Source organism: Blastomyces gilchristii (genome assembly GCF_000003855.2).
Source record: "Blastomyces gilchristii SLH14081 genomic scaffold supercont1.23, whole genome shotgun sequence".
Lineage (NCBI taxonomy): Eukaryota > Fungi > Ascomycota > Eurotiomycetes > Onygenales > Ajellomycetaceae > Blastomyces > Blastomyces gilchristii.
The window spans coordinates 127,473-147,895 of record NW_003101659.1 but is presented as its reverse complement, the minus strand read 5'-3'; the positions used below and the strand labels follow the sequence as shown (position 1 = coordinate 147,895).

The window sequence follows — 20,423 nt, the reverse complement described above, 5'->3', positions numbered from 1 at the left end:
CTGTACATACCTTTCCCCTGGGATCCGCCTCAGTTGGGATTAAGGCGCGCCAAGATGTTTTGGGTCCCAGGGTTGGCCCGAAAAGCTTCCATGACCAGATTTATTTATTTATTTCGCGGCTGAGACTGACGACATCAACTCCATATGTCCTCTGCCTGCCCTTCTTTTTTCTTCCTTGTTCAACTCACCTACTCCCCCTAATTTATTTATTTATATTCTTCAAAACTTACTCTGTCCGAGAATCGATTGTTGTATCGGTTTGCCCAGGTCTTTTTTCGTCCCATACCCATGGTCAACTGTGATTCCCTACCCCCAAGCGATGAGCCCGCAACCTCTACCCACGGCAGCATTCAAGCTCTGTTCCAACGGTAACAGGGATTGAAAACAAAAGAAAGCTTTCTCCAATTGAGTGCTACGCGTATTGTCTCCATTTTTTTAATGAATGAGTGAAAGCAGAGGCTGCGTCCACATGCACCTAACCGTCGGTGATTCTTCGAGCTTACGGTACTCTTGAGGCGGTCTGAGAGGAGAAACCCCTGTTGAATGTGTTGGGCTGTCATCACCTCACAGTGAGAACATATGCTTGCCTGCTAATTCTATTATTCCCAAGTCTTCTCTGCAAAATACGGAGTACTATAACCCCATCTTAGTTCTTCCGGCACTCTTTCAAATGAGCATTGAAGTACGTGACTACGGCATGGCAAACCCTGCCAGCGGCTCTCCTCCTGATGTTGAGGCACTATCCGCCTTTCCCGCACTTGAACATTCATCCACCACCCCGACTGCGCATCCAGATATTACGGGTCTTCATCGTGTCGAATCGCAGGACTTCATAAGGCGACGTGCCAAACGCTCAGATACTGCTCGTTCTTACCACCGTGGAGGAAGCATAGCGGAAAGTAATAACTGGCACCCAGGAGAAGAGCCCGGCCTTGATCCAACGGAACCTCTTCCTCCATACCGTACAGGGGGAGAGTCTTTACTTCGAGATCAAAGCATACAATGCGACATTACGGTTGTGGATTTCTCTCAGAATGATATGCGAATGTATCATCTAGATAATAATACGTTGCGGCCATTTTTAAATAAGGAAAGGGAACCGTGGGTCCTATGTCGATGGATCAACGTGAATGGGCTGAGCTGGGATGTTGTTAGCTTGCTGGCTAGTCATAAGGGGCTGCACCGATTGGCGATTGAGGATTTATTACACTCCGTGAATCGTACCAAAGTAGACTGGTTTTCGGACAACACCTTTATTGTTCTTGCGATGCAAAAGCTAGTCAAGCTTCAGTCGAATGGACAGTTTACTGAGTCCTCTGGAGAAAGCGATAGCGAGCATGGATTTGATGGCCGGTCATATGAGAAGTCCAAAAAAAGGCGGAAACACATAAAGAAGCGAGGAGTAATTATGTCAGCCCTTATGGACATTCTGACGCCCTCCCAGAGCAAGAAAAGGCTTGGGTCACAGGCAGGCGAACTCCCATTTGACAACTCATTTGGTGAAGGTAAATCCCTCCCGTTGGGCGGTTCAAGAATCAGCAGGCTACGATCTCTTCAACGCTACCGAGGCGGTCCTAATGAGGATCGCATTGACTTCATGGAACGGCATGCCGTCCTTGCCTCCAGAGGCCTAGGTGTTGCCATTGAACAAGTTTCACTCTTCCTTCATGCAGATAATACCGTAACTTCTTTTTTCGAAGCCAGCGCCGAAGATATCGAGACACCAATTGTCCAACGATTAACATCACCTGAAACTATTCTACGCCAGTGTTGCGATGCAAGCATGGTCGTCCAGGCTATACTCGATGCTATTGTCGATCTGGCAATCCCTGTCACGATAGCATATCAAGATGCAATTGGAGACCTGGAACTAAAGGTCCTCACTGATCCCGATATTCACCAATCTACAAATCTATATATGTTGACCTCAGAAATTGCTGTTTTGCGTAACGCAATGCAGCCCGTAACTGGCGTTGTGAACGCGCTTCGAGATCATAAAACCGAGCCAGCTTCCCGTTCGGGATCCGCACCCACCAAGACCTTATCTAGTCTATCTGTGAATGTGCTACCTTCAGACCCGGCGATAAGCAAACCGGGCACCCCTGACGCCGAGGGAGTTAAGATGCCTACAGTTGTTAGGATCACCCCAATGTGCCATACCTATTTGGGTGATGTGCTGGACCACTGTATCACTATTACCGAAGAATATGATCAAATGAGACGATCAGCCGATAATATGATTGATCTTACTTTCAACACAATTGGTAAGGTCTGATGATTAACTCTTGTTCTTGCGTTTTCCCATGCACTTCACTAACTTATTGTCCGTTTCATACAGGAGCTTACCAGAATGAAAGCATGAAACAACTTACCATTGTGACGTGCATGTTTCTGCCACTGACATTCCTCACGGTGCGTTTGATTCCTACTTTACCATCTCGCCCCGTTCATAATTGTTCAACTACCAGGAACGTTTCAACTACTAACTACGTATAAAGGGCTATTTCGGAATGAACTTTGAACGATTCGACGGGGTGCAACACCATAGCGATGCGTAGGTGTTCATTCCTCATGTAGCAAAATTTTCGTGTCTAAATTTTGATTTTCGGAATTTGCCTACGAGATATCTTCCGCGCCAAATCATCTGTGTCGATTGTTCTTCCTACTGACTCTTTGGTCGTCCAATTAGCTTCTTCTGGCCAATAGCCATTCCATTCGTCATCGTCACTACGGCAATACTAATGTGAGTGATAGCCGCTTTTACTTAATCCAGTCTTAATGATCAAAACTGTGATCAACGGGTTTAAAAGAACAAAGGTGCTAATATTCGGTAACAGGCGTGACATGATTCAACGATACTTCTTGAAACTTGCTCAACAGCGCCTAATTCACACATCGCGGAAACGGCGGCAAAAGTCCCAATCAGAGTAGACGTGTCTGTCTACTGTGAGTTTAACTGACGGCGTTGTGGGGGCGTTTGTTTGAGATATATTATTTCCTATGATTTAGTCTGGCACCCTTTCAGGACTGGCCTCCTTTTCCATTATAGAGATGCCAATGAGCACCATATAAACGAATGTAATAGATGTGCACATCATTGCGCTAATTATATTAATATAATGTATAAATAATAATAATACATCTATTTTGAACCACTCTGCTTCCGGATAAGTCTTATCTTTTAACCCAGAAACTAAGTTTTTCAAATTCTCCAGGGCCAATAACATTGCCATCTAGAATGTCCTGCGCCTATTAGCCCAGTAAGCCTTCCAGGGCAATCTCCAATCAGACGTGCGAAGCTCCGGCTTAAAAATATCAAAATCCACCGCTTGCAAACGGTCTAGCCAAAGGGACGTAGAGACAGCGGGCATTAGGACACCAAACGCCCTCTCCACCTCTTCCAGCTGCACGTTGGAAGCTGATACGTCACTACCGCCACTGCCATTACTGTGGTTATGGTATTCATGTCCCTCTTCGCCCTCATGCTCGAAATCATGACCTACGTCCTGCCCGGCGCGCAGGTTCTTCAGCATCTGACGAGCGGTGATGAGATGGTCGCTCGCACGCGTCGCAACGGTAAACACCGCGTCTCGGAGGCCTGGTGCTTCAGCGCCGTGTCGAAAGACGTCTTCCTCTTTCAGTCCTGTTTCCGCCATGATGTCGAGCGGGAGCGTGATGGCTCCGGTTCTAGGGCCAGAGCCGCCTGCGACCCCGGCTTGGTTTGAATGGTGATTCGGCGGTGGAGGGAAGGCGATTAGTGGTATCCCTCGTAGCACGGTGGAAATTCCTGCTGCCTTTCCTATATGCGATGCAAGATGGTCTGCGGTAACAGAGGTAAGGGGCAGGGCGCTGAGAGTCAGATAGAGCAGGGTGGAATATGTATTTTCAGCATAGGACTCCAGTGCGGAGAGGCTTGTGTATGGAGTGTTGGTTAGGTATTGTTCGCGCGAGTTTATCATGCGCATGAACCATCCTTTACTTATTCTTGCTTGGCCACCCGTGCGTGCGTCTAGATCTGAGAGCGCGGAAGCGAGTAGAATAGCAATGGGTTCTTTGGGCGGTTTACCGGCCAGCGTTTTTGTGATTGTATCCCGCCAGAATTGAAGACGCATCAGGCCAATTGTCGGCGTCGAGGTGGTGTCGGGAATCATCGAGAGGGATATATTAAGGGCCCGAAGGGCGAGGTAGAAGCTGAGGGTATGGCGGGGAAGGAATGTGCTAAGGGTGTAGGAAGGCCGGTCATATTTTCTAGTTTAGGTTAGATTGTCATCATGATTGATGCCCAAGGAAAGCGAATGTTGCAAATATTACTTGCCGGAGAAGGTCGAGGCAGTATTTATGTGATGATTCGAACTCTGCTCTGGCTTGTGTTCCGGGATTAGACGACGGACGTGTGGCAGAAGATGAAAAAGGGCGGCCCGTCTGGTATAGATTTTTGGACGGAGAGTGTGTTGGATGTATTTTCAGACGTCGAGAAACACAGCGCAGGCATGCAACGGGCTGTTTAGGGGACATTTCCACCGTGAGATATAGCAAATGGGGGGGGGGGTGATGTCTACAATGTATTCAGTAAGAGAATTTTTCCAACATTCATCCCCGGCTCATGAAATCATAATCACCAAGTCCAATCATTAATGTGCAATGCACTCAGTACATGCGCTGATCCCAATTGAATGTATAACACTCAGACTGCAGTTATATCAACCCCCAGACCCGTGCTATGTGACCGCTTGTTGCGCACTTCGATATTTTTTCTGCCCATGACGTCGCTAACTAGTTAGCTCGATGCGTGTTCCCGTGACTTGGCCCTCGGCGCGTCTCCTCGAGCCACTGCGAAAATTCAATCTATACGAGTATGACTTCAGCATTGATAACCGGCCTTACTGCTCCTATTATTATTAGGCTTGTATGTCCGCTCATGACATGACTTCTACGGACATCGACCAGCGGCCGGCAAAGAAACGTCGCTTCTTTGTCGAAGACGAGCCCGAAGCCCTCCGTATTGAGACCGCAAAGGGCGTGGACGCGTCTCTCGAGGAGGCCGCCGATGCTCACTCAGCCCGCATTCCAACACCAGGCCTCTTGAACCCCGAAGCCCCATCTCCTGTTTCCCATGATACGACTATACTAGTAGCTGGACCTGCCGCTGCAGTTGAAGATGGATTTGACGGTGAACTTTTCGCTACCATTGTTGGGCAACCGGTCGACCCCGATACCTTTCAAAAAATTCGAACGGCTGCGAAGAATGACATGCAAACGGCGATTAATCTTTATCTTGACGGTTCTTGGGAGAAGGATATTACAATACGGCCCTCTACAGTATCATCTTCCGCACAAAATGGAACAAACGCGCAACCAAGTACGAAACAGGATACAGAGATTTCAGAACCCGTGATCGAAGACACACCCCAGAGCGGCGTAGAAATGGACCTCAATATTCTCAGGTCTGATCCAGCATTCCGTTATATAGGCGCATTTGGTGTTGGTGCATGGTCAACAAAGAGCGGCACCAATTTGGTACAACATGGAGAGTCAGTTTACATTGAGCGGACGAAAATACAACCAACCACGAGGCCTGGGAGGGGAGGGAAAACTGTGCCGCGAATGTCAAGCCAAAAGGGAGATGTGATAACGCGGTTTACTAATGGGAATGGTGAAGAGATTGGAAGACTTCCCCGCGAAACGGCTGAGTGGGTTTCGACATTGATTGACCAGAAAATATGCCGATTTGAGGGTGTTTGCGTTTTTGCCCCAGAGCGAATCCATGTCAATGATACCATATATCTCCAGCTGAGATGCTTTCTATTGAGGGAAGCGTTTCAGCATAATTCATTTACGGCCCTCGGGGATGATAATGCTCCTCCAAGAATATTTGAGGAACAAGAAACTTCAGAGGAAAAGACCCTTCGTTTGCGACAAGTAGCGTTAGTTAAGCTCTTTGGCGAAATAAACCTTGAGCCAACGTCGAGTAGCGATATGACCGCACGGCACAAGAGGGAAGACTTGCTGCTGGCGGCGGAGATGAGCGAGAAGATGAACGAGAAGCCTAAAAAGACACCAAAATCCTCTGTCCCCCAGCAAACTGGAGCGAGCGAATCTTCAGACGAGGAAGAGGGTGAGAAGCTCGATGAAGATCAGCTTGATACACTATATAAAAAGGCCCAATCTTTTGATTTCAATACACCTGAAATGGAGCCGGGACCTGATTTCGTTATGCACCTTCGAAAGTACCAAAAGCAGGCTTTGCATTGGATGCTAGGGAAAGAGAAGGACACCCAACCCGAGAGACAGCAATCCATGCACCCATTGTGGGAAGAATATTCCTGGCCAACAAAGGATATGGATGATCAGCTGTTACCTCGCGTGCACAATCGTGACAAGTTCTATGTCAATCCCTACTCTGGCGAGCTTAGCTTGGAATTTCCTGTCCAAGAGCAAAATTGTTTGGGCGGCATCCTAGCGGATGAAATGGGTCTTGGGAAGACTATTGAGATGCTAAGCTTGATCCACTCCCACAAGTCTGAGGTTGTTAAAACCCAGCCTGTAAGATTTGATAGCTTATCTACCGCGTCTCTCAATTCCTCTCGTGCTGTTCCTGCTCCATATACCACCCTTGTCGTAGCTCCGACTTCCCTCCTCGCTCAATGGGAAAGCGAGGCAATGAAGGCTTCAAAGGAAGGATCAATGAAGGTTTTGGTTTACTACGGTAGCGATAAAGCTGCAGATTTGAGAAAGCTCTGCTCCGTTGCCAATCGAAATTCTGCTCCAAACCTCATCATTACGAGTTACGGTGTTGTTCGTTCAGAGCATAGCCAGCTCGCGGGTCGGTCTTCTATTACCTCGAGTGGAGGTCTCTTTTCTGTGGACTTTTTCCGTGTTATTCTCGACGAGGCGCATTATATCAAGAACAGGGCGTCTAAAACTGCGCGGGCTTGTTATGATATCAAAGGCACTCATCGGTGGGCGCTCACAGGCACTCCGATCGTTAATCGACTTGAAGATCTCTTCAGTCTAGTGCGATTCCTCAAAGTAGAGCCGTGGAGCAACTTTTCTTTCTGGAAAACTTTTATCACCGTTCCATTTGAATCTAAGGATTTTCTGCGTGCGCTAAATGTTGTACAAACTGTTCTTGAGCCGCTTGTCATCCGTCGAACCAAAACCATGAAGACCCCTGACGGCGAAGCCCTCGTTCCGCTACCCCCTCGAACCATTACAATAACTGAAGTCGAACTTTCAAGCCAAGAACGTGAAATCTATGACCTGATATTCACTCGAGCTAAGCGAACTTTCAATGATAATGTAGCGGCGGGCACCATTTTAAAATCGTACACGACCATTTTTGCACAAATTCTTCGTTTGCGACAGACCTGTTGTCACCCCGTGCTTACGCGAAATCAAACAATAGTTGCGGAAGAAGAGGATGCGGCCATCGCTACGGACGATGCTAACGTTTTTAAGGATGATATGGACCTCCAGGATCTCATTGACCGATTCACGATGACAACCTCGAGCGAGGACGCTGATAGCCAGCAGGACCCTACTAACAAGTTCACCACGCACGCACTACGGCAGATACAGACTGAGACAAGTGGAGAATGTCCCATTTGCACAGATGAACCGATGGTTGACCCTGCTGTTACGTCCTGTTGGCACAGTGCTTGCAAGAAGTGTTTGGTAGATTACGTAGAGCACCAAAGAGACAAAGGACAGATCCCTCGCTGTTTCTCTTGCCGCGAGACCATTACTATGCGAGATATTTTTGAAGTAATCCGTCACAAATCACCCAACCAAACACCCGGTGAGCGGGATTCTTACGATAGTACCCCACCAACGTCAGCCTCTCCTGCGCCTCGAATATCGCTTCGTCGCATAAACCCTCTATCCCCAACGGCTCAGACATCTGCCAAGATCCACGCCCTAATTTCGCAACTGACAAGACTTCCGCCAAACACCAAGTCCGTTGTTTTCTCGCAATTCACCTCTTTCCTCGACCTCATCGGACCGCAATTGACCCGTGCTGGAATTCCACATCTACGCTTCGATGGCACGATGGCGCAGAGGGCGCGTGCGGCAGTCCTTGCGAAATTTTCCTCCGTGGGTATCCCTGACGAGGAGGACGGTGAAGATGAGGGCAACAAGCGCCAATCCAATCTTTCCTTATCGCGCTCGCACGTTAGGGAACCTACACCAAACGTCTTGTTGATCAGTCTCCGGGCTGGAGGCGTCGGGTTGAATCTTACCACTGCGAATCAGGTGTTTATGATGGATCCCTGGTGGAGTTTTGCGACTGAAGCACAGGCAATCGACCGGGTTCATCGCATGGGTCAATTGAAAGATGTGTCTGTGACCAGATTTATTGTCAAAGATAGCATCGAGGGCCGTATGTTGAGGATCCAGGAACGGAAAATGATGATTGCTGGATCATTGGGATTACGGGTTGGAGGGGATGGGGGCGAGGAGGAGCGGAGGAAGGAAAGGATTGAAGAGTTGAGGTTGTTATTCGAGTAGAGCATATAGGGGAGGGGGTTGATTTCTTCGCAGGTGCGTGTGGATGGCACCATAGCGTATATGCGCATTAATCGGTTTTGGATACGGATTAGAGATTCTGAAGATATATCTCTCTGCTTCTGGTTAAATATTGTTATACGGAGTACTTCAATAAATACGACTTTTTCTTGAGAGTAATCATTCTTAAGTTCCCCATAAGATCGTTTTTAATAGTTATACCAAAGGCTACGGTTGTTCATTCTCACCATTCTCAGATAAAACATATGATAGCACCTTGTTATCGTCTATAAGATCATAGAAATTTAAGAAAGCCAGAAGCAAACTGTTGACTCCTCCTAGCAAACTCATCCTCGCACAATTTACATGCCACGCGACAATACAAAGTGACACCTCAACGGACCTCAGCACTCACAATGTGCACAATCTGTTCCACTCAAAGCGCCCAGTCCTCCCCTCCCTACGAATAATGCTTACCACCCTTATGCAGCTTCTCCTTTAAATGTGATAACGAAGGGTGTGGTATCGAATGGTGTTGCGACGGAGTATTATTCTGATTAGAACCGCCGTCATTACCAGCATTCTTTTCATGTTGAGGAGCCGACGACGGTTTTGATTGCGGGCTTTGGGCTTTGGGCTCCTTGCCCGGCCCATTCTTGCCAAGAGAAACTTCTTGATGATGTTCGGCTAGAAGGCCTGCAAAAGTATTGGCTATTTAGCATGGCAAATGAAATTTTTTATTAAGAAAGTAGGGGTTCTTTTCAACAAGGGACGTAAAAATAAATACATATAGATAGAGACATAGGAAATGGTAAAATGAATTGGAACTTACGGTCAGCTTCTCTCCCCGCGCCGGGCTCCGCAGCATCAAAATCACCCCCTTCAGCAGCGTATCCAGTGCTGAATACATGGTGCTCTTCGAGCGGAGGATTCTGAGCCCGAGGCTGACCACGAGCACTTGCAGCATTTGGTTTCTGGGGAGCTGATACATGGCTAGTTCCGGTGGGAGGTGGGGCCATTCGTGCAGCAGCAGCAGCTCCCGCTGCTGCTGCATGGTGCTCACTGCCCTTACTACTACCCCTACTCCCACTAGCTTCCGCAATTGAGGCTTGAAGGGGTGGTGGTAAATGAGTGTCCTGTGACAGGACTCCTGCAGCAGGGGGATTTCTGGACGTAGCCGGAGTTGCCAACATGGGAGGAGATGTGATCGGCATGGAGCTGGTTTCAGAGTGTGCGTTGGCCGTAAAGCCACCGCTAGCTCCTGCTAGGGGGTTCTTTACTACAACATCTGGTTCGGTTTTTGACCGCTCTGTTTTTCGTACCTGTCCACCTGAGGGAGTTGTACTGCTGCCGCTACCGGGAACAAAGCCGTGTGGGATGGTCCCTTGGTTTTCCGATTCATGTGTTGTCCCTCCTCCTTCATTTTTCGTTTGTTCTGCAGATTCTTTCGCATGCTCGAGGGCAAGGTCTTCTGTGACAAAGGTGTTAGCGGAAAGTTAGTTTCAGAGGGGAAGTCAAGCCTGTCTGCTTATTTTCCAAATGATTTCAATACCACTCGTTTCTGACTTGACTTGAGGGTTAAATTGCGCCTCTCAGAGCTGGATGTATATCCCTTGGAACAGGAAATTATAGATATATTAAATGGTGCTACCTCGTACTTGGTGCGTTCCCAGAGTCATATGGATCTGCCGCCGTGCCTTTCCCCTGAACACCAGCCACAGGTTCCTCCCCCGACAGAGTGTTGGATGCTTCATCGTTTCCCCACAGGTAGTTCTCAGCGGCCTCGACGACGTTTTTGATAACGTCCATGGTAGCGTGGCAGGTAAAAAATAACTATTGTAAAGTAGCCTTTCTGTTGACAGGAGACGCGATCAATGGCTTTCACAAAATACTTTTAGCCGCAGAATGTAGAAATAATGGAAACAAAGCTCTCATAGGCGAGTGCGACTAAATAAATTGCAGTTAGCTATTATCAGAATCGAAAATTCACATGGGAGAGCTAAATGAGGGAAACTCAAGTCATCTCCTTCTTATATATGATACATGATCATAAAAAAGAAATCCTGAAGCAACTACGTCAACGTAGCCTAAAGGTAACCGTGGAATTTCCACCCGCAACTGAGTTCTGTTTACTCCTGGTTGCTTGTCGTGGCAAAAGGGGAGTCGTGATAGTGGTAGCAGTGACGTCATGGGTTGGTGTCGGTGCCAAAGCTGTTGAACAATTTTTTTCGAGTTCAGAGTTCAATGTCTAAACCCCGCGGATTCTAGGTAAAGATGATGATCATATTGAGAGTGGATTTATACAATCCCTGTAGAAACTTACCTCATGACGTGTATTCCAGAAGAGAAGAAGAAATGAAGAGAAAATGGACCAAAAAATTTGATCAATATCAAATAAAGTCGATCAAATAAGGTTGACGTATGCATACTTTCAATGCTTGCTTCATCTATTTATGCAAAATGCACACAAAACTCTCATGCACGAACCGTACAAAGGGTCTGGAAATATGCTCAATTTTGAGCGAATGAGTGACAGAAACTTCAATACTAAAGGAAGGGGAAAGATCAAAAGGCAAATATGCACATTAAATGAGAAGCTGGGGAAACAGTAAAGGGGAAAAGAGTAGCGAACTTGAGAAAAATGAGCGAATAACGCATCCCAAACAGTCATAATAACCACCCATGAACACCAATTGAATAAAACCACAAAGAGCAGAAATTTCAAATGATCATGGCTAATGTGGGAACGCCGATGTGAGACTGAGGATATATACCTTCCGAACAAAAGCAAAGAAGAGCACGTATGTAAGCCTGTTGTTACTGTGGGACCTGGCCATTTCCTTCTGCACCTTCTTTATTTTTTGGGTTCAGTGGATTGCTGGGGTCATAGCGAACTGCCTTAACAATTCCCAACCCTTTAGTCCTACCCTCGCGGAACAGGATTCGATCGCCAACGGATACAAACTCGGGGCGTTGGATGAAGCGGAATGCGACTAAAGCCCGGTCCCCAGTTCGGATATAATCACGGTCTATGTCGATGATGGTGCATGTTTGACTCACCGCGCCAACGTGTAGCATAGCCTGATACTTCGTTTTGATAGTAGTTGCATGAGAAAGAATCAGAACTGTGTTGATAATCATTAGTTGATTATTTTCATTTTACGGGAGGGATACAGGAGATGAGAGAGAAATATGTGAGGCTGTAATACAACATACCTTCAGCGACAAATTCGCGATAGACCTTTGGAGGCTGGTCAAGCTTTGGCAGAACGACCATGCCCTTGCGCACTTCCTTTCTGCGGACACCTTTGAGTGCGAAAGAAGCAGACTGCCCAGCAGAGCAGGCATGAACGGCTATACGTTTTCGTTCAATAGACTTGATAGCTGTGGTGCGGAACTGGCCAAGCGAGTCAGGGCCAATCATAATAGAGTCGCCGGCGTGGATCACCCCTGATTTCACAACTCCAGAAACAACGGTGCCTACGAAAGGAACAGAGAAAGTGTCGTTCACAAGGAACTCGAATGGCGCGTCAGCGTCGTAATGTCCATGGTGTGGCAGGATGTTCAAGAAGGTTCGGACAAGATCGAGAGACTCTCCTGTAACGTTGGACACCTGGAATATAGGACAGATCCGCTGGTTAACGAATTGGGTAGCAGTGTTCACGGTTTCCTCCCGGGTTTTGATGAATATTGGTATCTTCCGAGCGCCTGGAGATTTGAGGATGCGAGTCAACTGGGTAAGGGTCTGCTGAAGAATATTCGGGGGGCAGATATCGATTTTGGTGATTATGACCATGACCGGGACGTTCAGAGACAGTGCGATTCCAAGATGCTCTTTGCTCATACCGATTATGCCGTTATTTGCAGCAACCATAAGTAAGCAGTAATTCGGGCTGCTGCTCAACATTCCGAAGACGGTGGTCCGTAGATAGCGTTCGTGCCCAGCCAAATCCGAGAAGGAAATTACTTTGGCAGATTGCCTGCCGATTTCTTCCCAGGATTGTTTACGTCCTTGGCCACGTCCAACGATTTCACCGTGGGTATCGAACCCCATTATTTCCATGCCAACTGAACTGGTCCGACCACTCTCGATTTCATGCTTGTGGCGGAAGAGATTGACCCGTGCTCTTCCACGACCATCGTCAAGTTTACCCTTGACAAGAACACCAAGCAAAGTACTTTTCCCGGCGTCCACATTTCCAACAACCGCGATTCTAGTTTCTATCACGTTCTCTGCTGATGCTGCAGCTTGTCGAATGAGGATTTTGCCGTACGCATACTTGATCCGTTCGTTTTTGGATTCCGCTTCCTCTGGACCACCGACATTGTAGGTTAGAAGCACTTTGCAGTCGGCCCGAAGAGTTTGGGCGGCCCTGCGAAGGCGTTCTAGGGCTGTGTCCCATTGTGTTCTGTCGAAGCCCATCCATTCCCCGTTGTCTTCCTGGCCAAGATCGAAAATCGTTTCCCCATGACCTTCGTCAATGCGAGCCCGTACCACGCCGGAAAGTTGTTGCAGTGTATCATCTGCGGTGGTCGAGTCATCTAGGAGGAGGTGTTTGAGCTCGACCCGCCCGGCATTATCTGACAGGCCTAGCTGGTCAAGAATATCGAGTTCCGCATGGTCTTCCGTTGTCGTCGTCTGGCTCACGGTGGAATAGCCACTGTCGCTGGGTGCTACAGAAGTATCACGGACATCGCGGTACAGAGGAACACGATGCGCCTGCTGCTTCTCGACGTATTCGGCAAAATCGCTGAGTGCCTAGTTGGGCGTACTGTAGATTAGAAATATGGCCGCATGACATACAGAAATTGCCAGAGAGAATAAGTATTGTTAGATCTGTGCGGATCCATGGCATACCAGTTCACCTCTCCGTCTCTCCTCCAGTGTCTGCTTGTGGGTTCCGGGTATCATGTCACTTGTGTCGTGGCGGAGGCTTGTAGACGGGTCGGTCCGAGGTTGGTCACTAGCGATGGGGGTAACTCTCGGCTCAGAGGTGTATTCGGAGTATCATTGCTTTGTACATAAATGGATGATAAGTGATGATAAGAATAATAGCTGGATTAAGTGTTAAAATACAAGATGCTGGAAGATACTATGATGGTGAGGGTGATAGAGAAGAAGGGAAGTGCGTACATTTAAGTAGTTAAATAGTTAAAATATTCGGAGGCAAGATGACATCTGCTGGCGACGAGTCATCGCGACCAGCGAACTTGACTCACACAGAACCACCCACCGTACAAACTACACGGATCTACCCAGGGAGAAAAAAAAAAGGTACTGCAGTTTGAGATATTATTACTTGCAGATTCGCTTCTGCTAACGACTAGTAAAATATATAAATACAGCGTTAAAACAGGACGTCTTGTTTTGCCTAAATATTTCGGAACGCCGATGGTCGTCCCGAAGCGATGTTGGACATGCGGCAACTGAGTCATCCATTTTGATCTATCTAAGAGCCCCATACTTATGCAAGGCTTGACAACACTAGAGATGTGTTACTGTTTATCCGTATTCCACCTCGCCTGTGCCCCGGAGTCATTGAACCGAAAAACCGTAGCTTGGGGCAAAAGCCTTCGCATTTCCAGCCTCAGCGTGTTGTTCCCGGCGTAGCACATAATAGGATGTCGTTAATCATAAATTCCCAGAATTCATTGAAATTTCATAGCTAGATGCGCCTATGATGGAGATTGAGGCGAAATCAGGACAACGGAATCCCCTGTAGTCATCGGTTAGCCGGAAGGACTGGATTTCCTAGCAGCGAAGATATAAGCTCCATACCTCTTACAAAAAGCATTTCTTCTTGCTTCTTGATTGTCTGCGAAAAGGTGCGAGTGTTAGCGACTGAGGGAACCCCGACAGGCTCTGGCAATGATTGCCTGGTCAGAAGCTTACCTTGATAATTTCCTGTTCGGATTCATCCTCTTCAACGATGTAAATTGTCTCTTCCACGTCGCCTAGGACTAAATTGCAGTGGCTGTCGTAGGCCTGGAGGAGATAAACGGGTTAATATCATAATTCAAACCATTCGTAAATCAACCACAATTGCGGGAATTCCACTTCCACTGACATGTAAGCGGCCCTTAAGCTCTCGATCTCCACGAAGCTTCACAAAGACGACCTCGTCGAGCGAGAGACGGACAAGGTCCAAGGGCTCCGAAAAAGGAGCTGCGCCCCCGACATCTGCGTCAGCCATGGTGACAGCAGGTAAACTCGAGATGGGGGGGAATCGATAAAGGCGCGCAGACAGTCAGCTTCAACAGAGCAAGCAAATGTTTTCGCGTATATTGGGTTACGGTGGAAAGCCAGCTGCGGCCCAAAGCGGTTTAGCGCGACCAGCAGCTTGGCGAAGTTCCAAACCGAAGAAAAAAAAGCTCCAGGAAACATCACGATTCACGAATAGCTTGCACGCATCACATTGCCAGCCGCGATTGACCCGCCCGATTCGGCCCATACTAGGATACCGTGGAGCATTGATGCGAGGAATTGGTTTTCGAAGCGAGGCAGTGAGCTCTCGCTTTGTCTGCCCGTCATGCTGCACGCGGCTTATCGGTGATGGCTACCTCCGCCGGTCTTCCATGCGCCCCGGAAACCGCACCCGCAATATCGGCCAACAATCAAAGAAACTCTCGACAGAAGCGTACACTCCGTGGTCATTCAAGCAGATGAAGACAGCATGGAATTCGTCAAAACCAAAAGATCCGGAAATGCCAGAGTCTCCTTTCCTCATGCAGGCTTTGTCGTTCAATCTCAACACTCACAGACCGACCGAAGCTGATTTCAAGAATCAGCACGGCATCCCGTACAGAACTTTCACTTCAGAATTAATGGATACATACTATTCAACGGATGATAAAATCATTGATTATTTTGACAAGGAGAAGCCAGATATGGTTGTGTATGCTTTTTTGGGCCCCGAGCAAATCCAATCCATCACGTATAATTTACCCGATTCGTCCTTTGCTGCAGCTCTCTCCCTCCTTGCTCCGTCACATTTTGTCGAGCCCCATAAAAAATTACACAGGAGATTTCACCCTGCCGTGGCGCATGCCAAGGGTTATAAAACCCTCGAGGTAATCTTTGACGAATTCAAACGGGTGCTTCATTTCGCTATAGAGAAGCGTCGTGCGGCTGGATTTAAATTGGGAATTGTCGAATATACTCATCTTTTAGATTGTGCCCGGTCAATGGGAGATGCGGATATGGCGGATTGGCTGTGGTATGATATGACCGTGGACGGGATCGAGCCAACTACCGCCTGCTATAACCACTACATGGAGGCAAAAGGATGGCACCAGGCGTACATACCGAAGGAGAAACTTAACCTACGATTCACGCCTTGGGTTTATAGGAAGCGGAGTTATGACCACAGGAATCTGGGTTATCAAGGATACGGTACTGGCAGCGAGAACAGTGTTCGGCAGCAAGTACTTCGGCTGTTTGACGAGATGCTTGCAAGAGGCCAAGAACCCGATGAAGCCACTTATGTCAATGTTATGGTTGCTTCTAGCAGAGAGGGTCACATGGTCGCCGTGGAAAATGTTCTGAAAACCGTGTGGAATATCGACGTCGAGTTGATAATGACTCGTGAGGATCCAGCCAACATACCTCCTGTTACCGAATTCAGGCGCACAAACCCGCTACATCCAACAACTCGACTCTTGTATGCTGTTGCACATATATTTGGTTCGAACAACAACCTCTCCGCAGCACTACAGCTTGTCGATTTTATTTCTACCCAATACCAAGTTCCGATTCCAGACTTTGTCTGGCTGGAACTAATGGAATGGTCCTATGTCCTCTCCGTCAGAAGATGGGGCCCCAGAGCTGTAGAAAACAGTGTGGGAAAAGTTCCCCCGCAAACTGTGAAAAGACTGTTCGATACCATGATCTCGAGTCCATATAACGTGAAGCCGACGCTACCAGTCTACGATATGCTCATTTCTACATCCTGGTCGCGATATGATCTTGACGATACTTTAAAATATATGCGTGAAGGATACAAATTGTTTCAGGAAACTTTAAGGAGGCGAAATACGACGAAGCGCAAGTTTGTTGGCCATATTTTGAGCCTTCTACCGGCAAATATTCGAACGGAGGTCATGCTGAAGGATAGCTACCAGCGGCTACTAACCAGCCTCCAGAAATCCCGCGTAGGTATGCCAACAGGACCACCCCTTGACCCAGCCGCTAGAGCTCTAGCTACACTAAAGGCCAAAAGAGCCCAAAGCGAAGCGGACATGGCTAGACGGCGCATTGCACTCTTGCGTGCAGACAAGAAGGCCCAAGAGACGGGGATCCCTCCTCCATATCTTAACCGGGGTTGGGCACGGAAGCATATGAAACGGATCGCCCAACTTGAAGCAGAAGAGGAAGTGGAACGGGACGAAGAAGCGGAACGGGACGAAGAAGTAGAACGGGACCAATTCAACAAACACGGCCAATTCGGCCCTTCGGCCCTCAATCTGTCCATGATAAAGAAATATAGAGCCATGAAGGCAGCCTTCAACTTGGAGCAATTGAACGCTAGTCGCGACGCGACAATGATCGAACGATGGGTCCGACTGCTGATATCCCGACGATGGGTTCCGGACGCCGACTACTGGGAACGTCAACGCCTACCAAGCCTTCTACAAGAGTGGGAGCCATTTCTGCCGGAGAATGTATACTATAAGATTAGAAATGGTGTTGTAGAGTTCCTGCCTATCAGCTTCTGGCCCCACGGCAAACGCGAGCGACCGGAGAAAGGGGTCACTGATTTGGAAATAGGCCTTTACGACTCGGAAAAGAGCGTATTGCTAACAGATGTATTTGAAGTCATTGGTGAACATCCCGATGCGCGCCTGGCGGATTCTCATGATGAGGAAGGAGGTTTATGAGGCAGATGAAGCCCAGGCCTCCTCCTAGTTTGGTGTTTCTTCGTTTTCTTTTTCTTGGTCAATTTTAGAATGACACATAACACATGTCTTGAATATATTCGATATATAATTCCCTCACCGCACCAGACTTCATGGCATCTACCATTTACCAGATGTACCATAACCCTCCCCATACTGTCTTCTATATATCTCACGCCTCTACCCATTTTCTCTAGCCTTCTCCTTATGCCAAGAGGATTCGGATTTTCCCAAAAAAAACCCATCCCATCGCTAGGTTACCCTAACGTGCCCTGCCCCCTTTTGGTCTCCTACTCCCAGCAGTTTTGCTTCCTCTTGTGCATTCCAGGGCTTGCAATAGGATAATGTACTATTATAACCGGATATATCTGTGTTAGAAGCGTTCTAATTTTTGTTTTTCAGGCGCGTTTAAAACTGCGCTTGATTTTCTTACCTCCGTTCATTTGGCATACATTCCGCCGAACTAGCCGCCACCTTGAGCTATAGAACAATAATAATAATAAAAAAGAGGATAACCAATGTTATATTATATATAAAATGCCGTATATAGTATGTATAATATATGAAAACTTACAGCATCTACTATGGTACAAGGGGAATATTACAACAGCATATGTTTGTGCTTCAAATCCATCCACCCTTCCCCCCGCCTCCTTCCAGACTCCCTATAGCTCTCAAAACCCCTTTCCAAGATATAGAAACTCATACCGTCTCCCGCTTCAAATCATTGACAACCATGTACCTCCCAATGGACACCCACCCCCATCGAAACCAGACCATCTGACTCTTATGCGCGCACACCATAGCTTTCACCCCAGCCACCCAATCCGTAACCCCACTGACAAACAGCAACCGTTTCGGCTGCCTCTCCCTGGCCGTGCTCGCCGACCGTTTCCGGTCAAATACCGCGCCCACTAGCCCGTGCACCATACTCAGCGGTGCATCCAGCACGCCGATGTATTTGCGCAGGATACTTGTGGACGTCAGCGTGTAGAGGGTGACGGGGCAGGCGTAGCTGCTTTTGCCGTTCATGAGGTTTTGGAGGAAGGCGCGCGCGCCGTGGTAGAGGGAGCGGTGGTTTGGGTGGTTACTGACGCCTGACTGGTCGAAGGTGACGAGGATGTCGATTGTGGCTGTGGGTGGTTTGTTGCTATTGCTGGGTGATGGTTTGGAAGAGGAGCCGTTAGTTGACGATGAGGATGTGGAGGGGAGGTCGGGCGCGAAGGCGGAGGCGAGGAGGGTGGAAATGTCGGCGGCGGACCAGGTTGCGGTCATGCTATCTGGGAAGCGGGAGGGGTCGTCGACGACGAAGACGTCGGCTTCGCTGCGGAGGCCGAGGCGGAGGGCGCTGGCTTTTAGTTCCTTTTTACGGATGGGGCCGAGGCCGGCTGCGTCACCTGTATTTTTTGTTAAAAAAAAAAAAAGTAATTTGCTCTAGTTAGTGGTTTCTTTTTATATATATGTTCATGGCCAAGGGGGAGAAATATCCTATATAAAACATGGCAGCCCAAAATAGAACTCTCCCCCCAAGCAGGAAGCGCATACCAGAGCTCAAGCAGAGGATCTTCAGATGATTTCCCAACTCCGGCCGTGTCATTGCTATCAGTGTTGGCGCAAAGAACATTGCCTCGTCGTCTGGATGGGCGATCAAGAGACATATCCTCTTATTGCGCACGCTAGGGAATGAAAGGCCAAAGGACGACGAGGCGGTTGTCGAGGAGATAGTCCAGAAGAAAAGGAGGAAAGCAGGGATAAGGGCGAAGGTGAGGAAAGTCGGATTCATGTCGACATCATCCATGGCTGCGATATTTGCGCGGTCCTGACGGGCGGGAACCTGAGGACGCTGGAGTTTCGCGTTGTATTTAAATTAAATAGTTGGCTGGATGAGAAGGGTGTTTGTCTGTCGGTGTTCTGCGATAGCGATAAATAAGGCGCTGTTCTATATGGATGGATGTACACACCTGCGCGGAAAGATGTCACAAACCCAATTATATCGTATAAGAGGCAGCGAAGTAGGATAGTTGGAGATCCAATTCGATATCTAGTCTTCAAAAATAAAATAAAAAATTAAATGGATTGGAAGCACGAATCGATCCCGATACTGCGCGCTCCTCAATCAACAGACAGACACGCGAATCATCCACTCAAGGAACGCGCACTCTCCCCTCGCCTCAATTCGCGGGAGAAACAGTTAGAGGAGGGAGCTGCCGTGGATCAATCAATTGAAAGATATCAATCAGTACTTTATCTCAGCATCCATTGGGGAGAGCCAGTGGATGGCGCGAACGGGTAACGTGGCATGATCGGCTTCAAGGTTTCAATCTATCAAGGCAGAAAGGGGGGGAGAAGAGCGAAGAGCTCGCTAGTCACGAATGCCGATACGATACGATGGCTTCTAGTTAAATAAATAGTTAGTTAGTTACTTGTCGGGATTTTAGCTAGACACTAGTTAAATGGATGGTTTAGTTTTTAAGTTCGCTCATGCTGGAATGACGGTATGGTTTCATTATTGACATTGACTGCCTTGTCTGTATATATAGAGAGGATGAGATTGACTACTTATACTATTTACTTATAAGAAGTTGCAGGTTCTAAATGAAGATGATGAAAGATGCCTGCAAATCGATAATTTCTCCATTTATGAAGAATAGATTCGGAGGATATAACTAGTTAAATACTGCAAGCCTGAATTCCCGCACCTATTTAGTTGGCATTCTCATGTCTCCTTCTCTCACTTGATAAGGCAAAAAAGCCTTTTGCTACTAAATAAATACTACTACTCCTCCCCCTGTCCTTGAGACTCGAGAGGTCAAATAGGTTGTGTATCTAGGAAAAAAGTACAAAACCTTTCCATGCTAAATTTGGTCTAAATAACTAAATGTATCACTAACTACATTAGGCTAGGTACCAGCAATCGGTATTCTATCAACAAGACCACCTACAGGTTTACTTTGATGTTCATATAATATACATGTTGCAGAGTGCTGAGCAAGTGATGATAAATATTCGGCCTATAAACGCTC

General features: G+C 47.7%; 8 protein-coding genes across 9 annotated transcripts; 3 read left to right on the top strand and 5 right to left on the bottom strand.

Moving 5' to 3' along the window:
- The first annotated feature begins 16 nt into the window (after positions 1 to 16).
- Positions 17 to 3,167, top strand: BDBG_08248 (CorA family metal ion transporter). The gene is made up of 5 exons (XM_002621171.2): positions 17 to 2,264; positions 2,339 to 2,412; positions 2,499 to 2,554; positions 2,690 to 2,743; positions 2,838 to 3,167. Exons 1-5 carry the CDS (start codon positions 671 to 673, stop codon positions 2,929 to 2,931), a joined length of 1,872 nt encoding a protein of 623 aa, XP_002621217.2. The 5' UTR covers positions 17 to 670; the 3' UTR covers positions 2,932 to 3,167.
- Positions 2,817 to 4,813, bottom strand: BDBG_08247 (uncharacterized protein). The gene is made up of 3 exons (XM_031723482.1): positions 4,620 to 4,813; positions 4,316 to 4,555; positions 2,817 to 4,248 (listed from the first exon to the last, which is right to left on the bottom strand). The coding sequence occupies exons 2-3, from the start codon at positions 4,513 to 4,515 to the stop codon at positions 3,234 to 3,236; spliced, it is 1,215 nt and encodes a 404-aa protein (XP_031580657.1). The 5' UTR covers positions 4,516 to 4,555; positions 4,620 to 4,813; the 3' UTR covers positions 2,817 to 3,233.
- On the top strand, positions 4,804 to 9,544 carry BDBG_08246 (DNA repair protein rad5). The gene has a single exon (XM_002621169.2). The coding sequence runs from the start codon at positions 4,909 to 4,911 to the stop codon at positions 8,506 to 8,508; it is 3,600 nt and encodes a 1,199-aa protein (XP_002621215.2). The 5' UTR covers positions 4,804 to 4,908; the 3' UTR covers positions 8,509 to 9,544.
- On the bottom strand, positions 8,966 to 10,314 carry BDBG_08245 (uncharacterized protein; the record flags this gene model as incomplete). The annotated part of the gene is made up of 3 exons (XM_002621168.2): positions 8,966 to 9,201; positions 9,338 to 9,976; positions 10,164 to 10,314. 3 exons carry the CDS (start codon positions 10,312 to 10,314, stop codon positions 8,966 to 8,968), a joined length of 1,026 nt encoding a protein of 341 aa, XP_002621214.1.
- Positions 10,315 to 11,322: 1,008 nt separating this feature from the next.
- Positions 11,323 to 13,417, bottom strand: BDBG_08244 (GTP binding protein; the record flags this gene model as incomplete). The annotated part of the gene is made up of 3 exons (XM_002621167.2): positions 11,323 to 11,630; positions 11,722 to 13,264; positions 13,364 to 13,417. The coding sequence occupies 3 exons, from the start codon at positions 13,415 to 13,417 to the stop codon at positions 11,323 to 11,325; spliced, it is 1,905 nt and encodes a 634-aa protein (XP_002621213.1).
- A 764-nt stretch (positions 13,418 to 14,181) lies between these two features.
- On the bottom strand, positions 14,182 to 14,699 carry BDBG_08243 (small nuclear ribonucleoprotein; the record flags this gene model as incomplete). The annotated part of the gene is made up of 4 exons (XM_031723481.1): positions 14,182 to 14,222; positions 14,285 to 14,321; positions 14,399 to 14,491; positions 14,574 to 14,699. The coding sequence occupies 4 exons, from the start codon at positions 14,697 to 14,699 to the stop codon at positions 14,182 to 14,184; spliced, it is 297 nt and encodes a 98-aa protein (XP_031580656.1).
- Positions 14,517 to 17,382, top strand: BDBG_08242 (uncharacterized protein; the record flags this gene model as incomplete). Its single annotated transcript, XM_002621165.2, has 1 exon — positions 14,517 to 17,382. Exon 1 carries the CDS (start codon positions 14,776 to 14,778, stop codon positions 17,380 to 17,382), a length of 2,607 nt encoding a protein of 868 aa, XP_002621211.2. The 5' UTR covers positions 14,517 to 14,775.
- A 322-nt stretch (positions 17,383 to 17,704) lies between these two features.
- BDBG_08241 lies at positions 17,705 to 20,281 on the bottom strand. 2 transcript variants are annotated; one of them, XM_002621164.2, is made up of 3 exons: positions 19,362 to 20,281; positions 18,946 to 19,279; positions 17,705 to 18,797 (listed from the first exon to the last, which is right to left on the bottom strand). In XM_002621164.2, exons 2-3 carry the CDS (start codon positions 19,196 to 19,198, stop codon positions 18,103 to 18,105), a joined length of 948 nt encoding a protein of 315 aa, XP_002621210.1. In that variant the 5' UTR covers positions 19,199 to 19,279; positions 19,362 to 20,281; the 3' UTR covers positions 17,705 to 18,102. The 2 variants fall into 2 exon arrangements, with proteins under 2 accessions (XP_002621210.1, XP_031580655.1); XM_031723480.1 differs by having other exon boundaries at positions 18,946 to 19,311; positions 19,385 to 20,281.
- Positions 20,282 to 20,423: the final 142 nt, after the last annotated feature.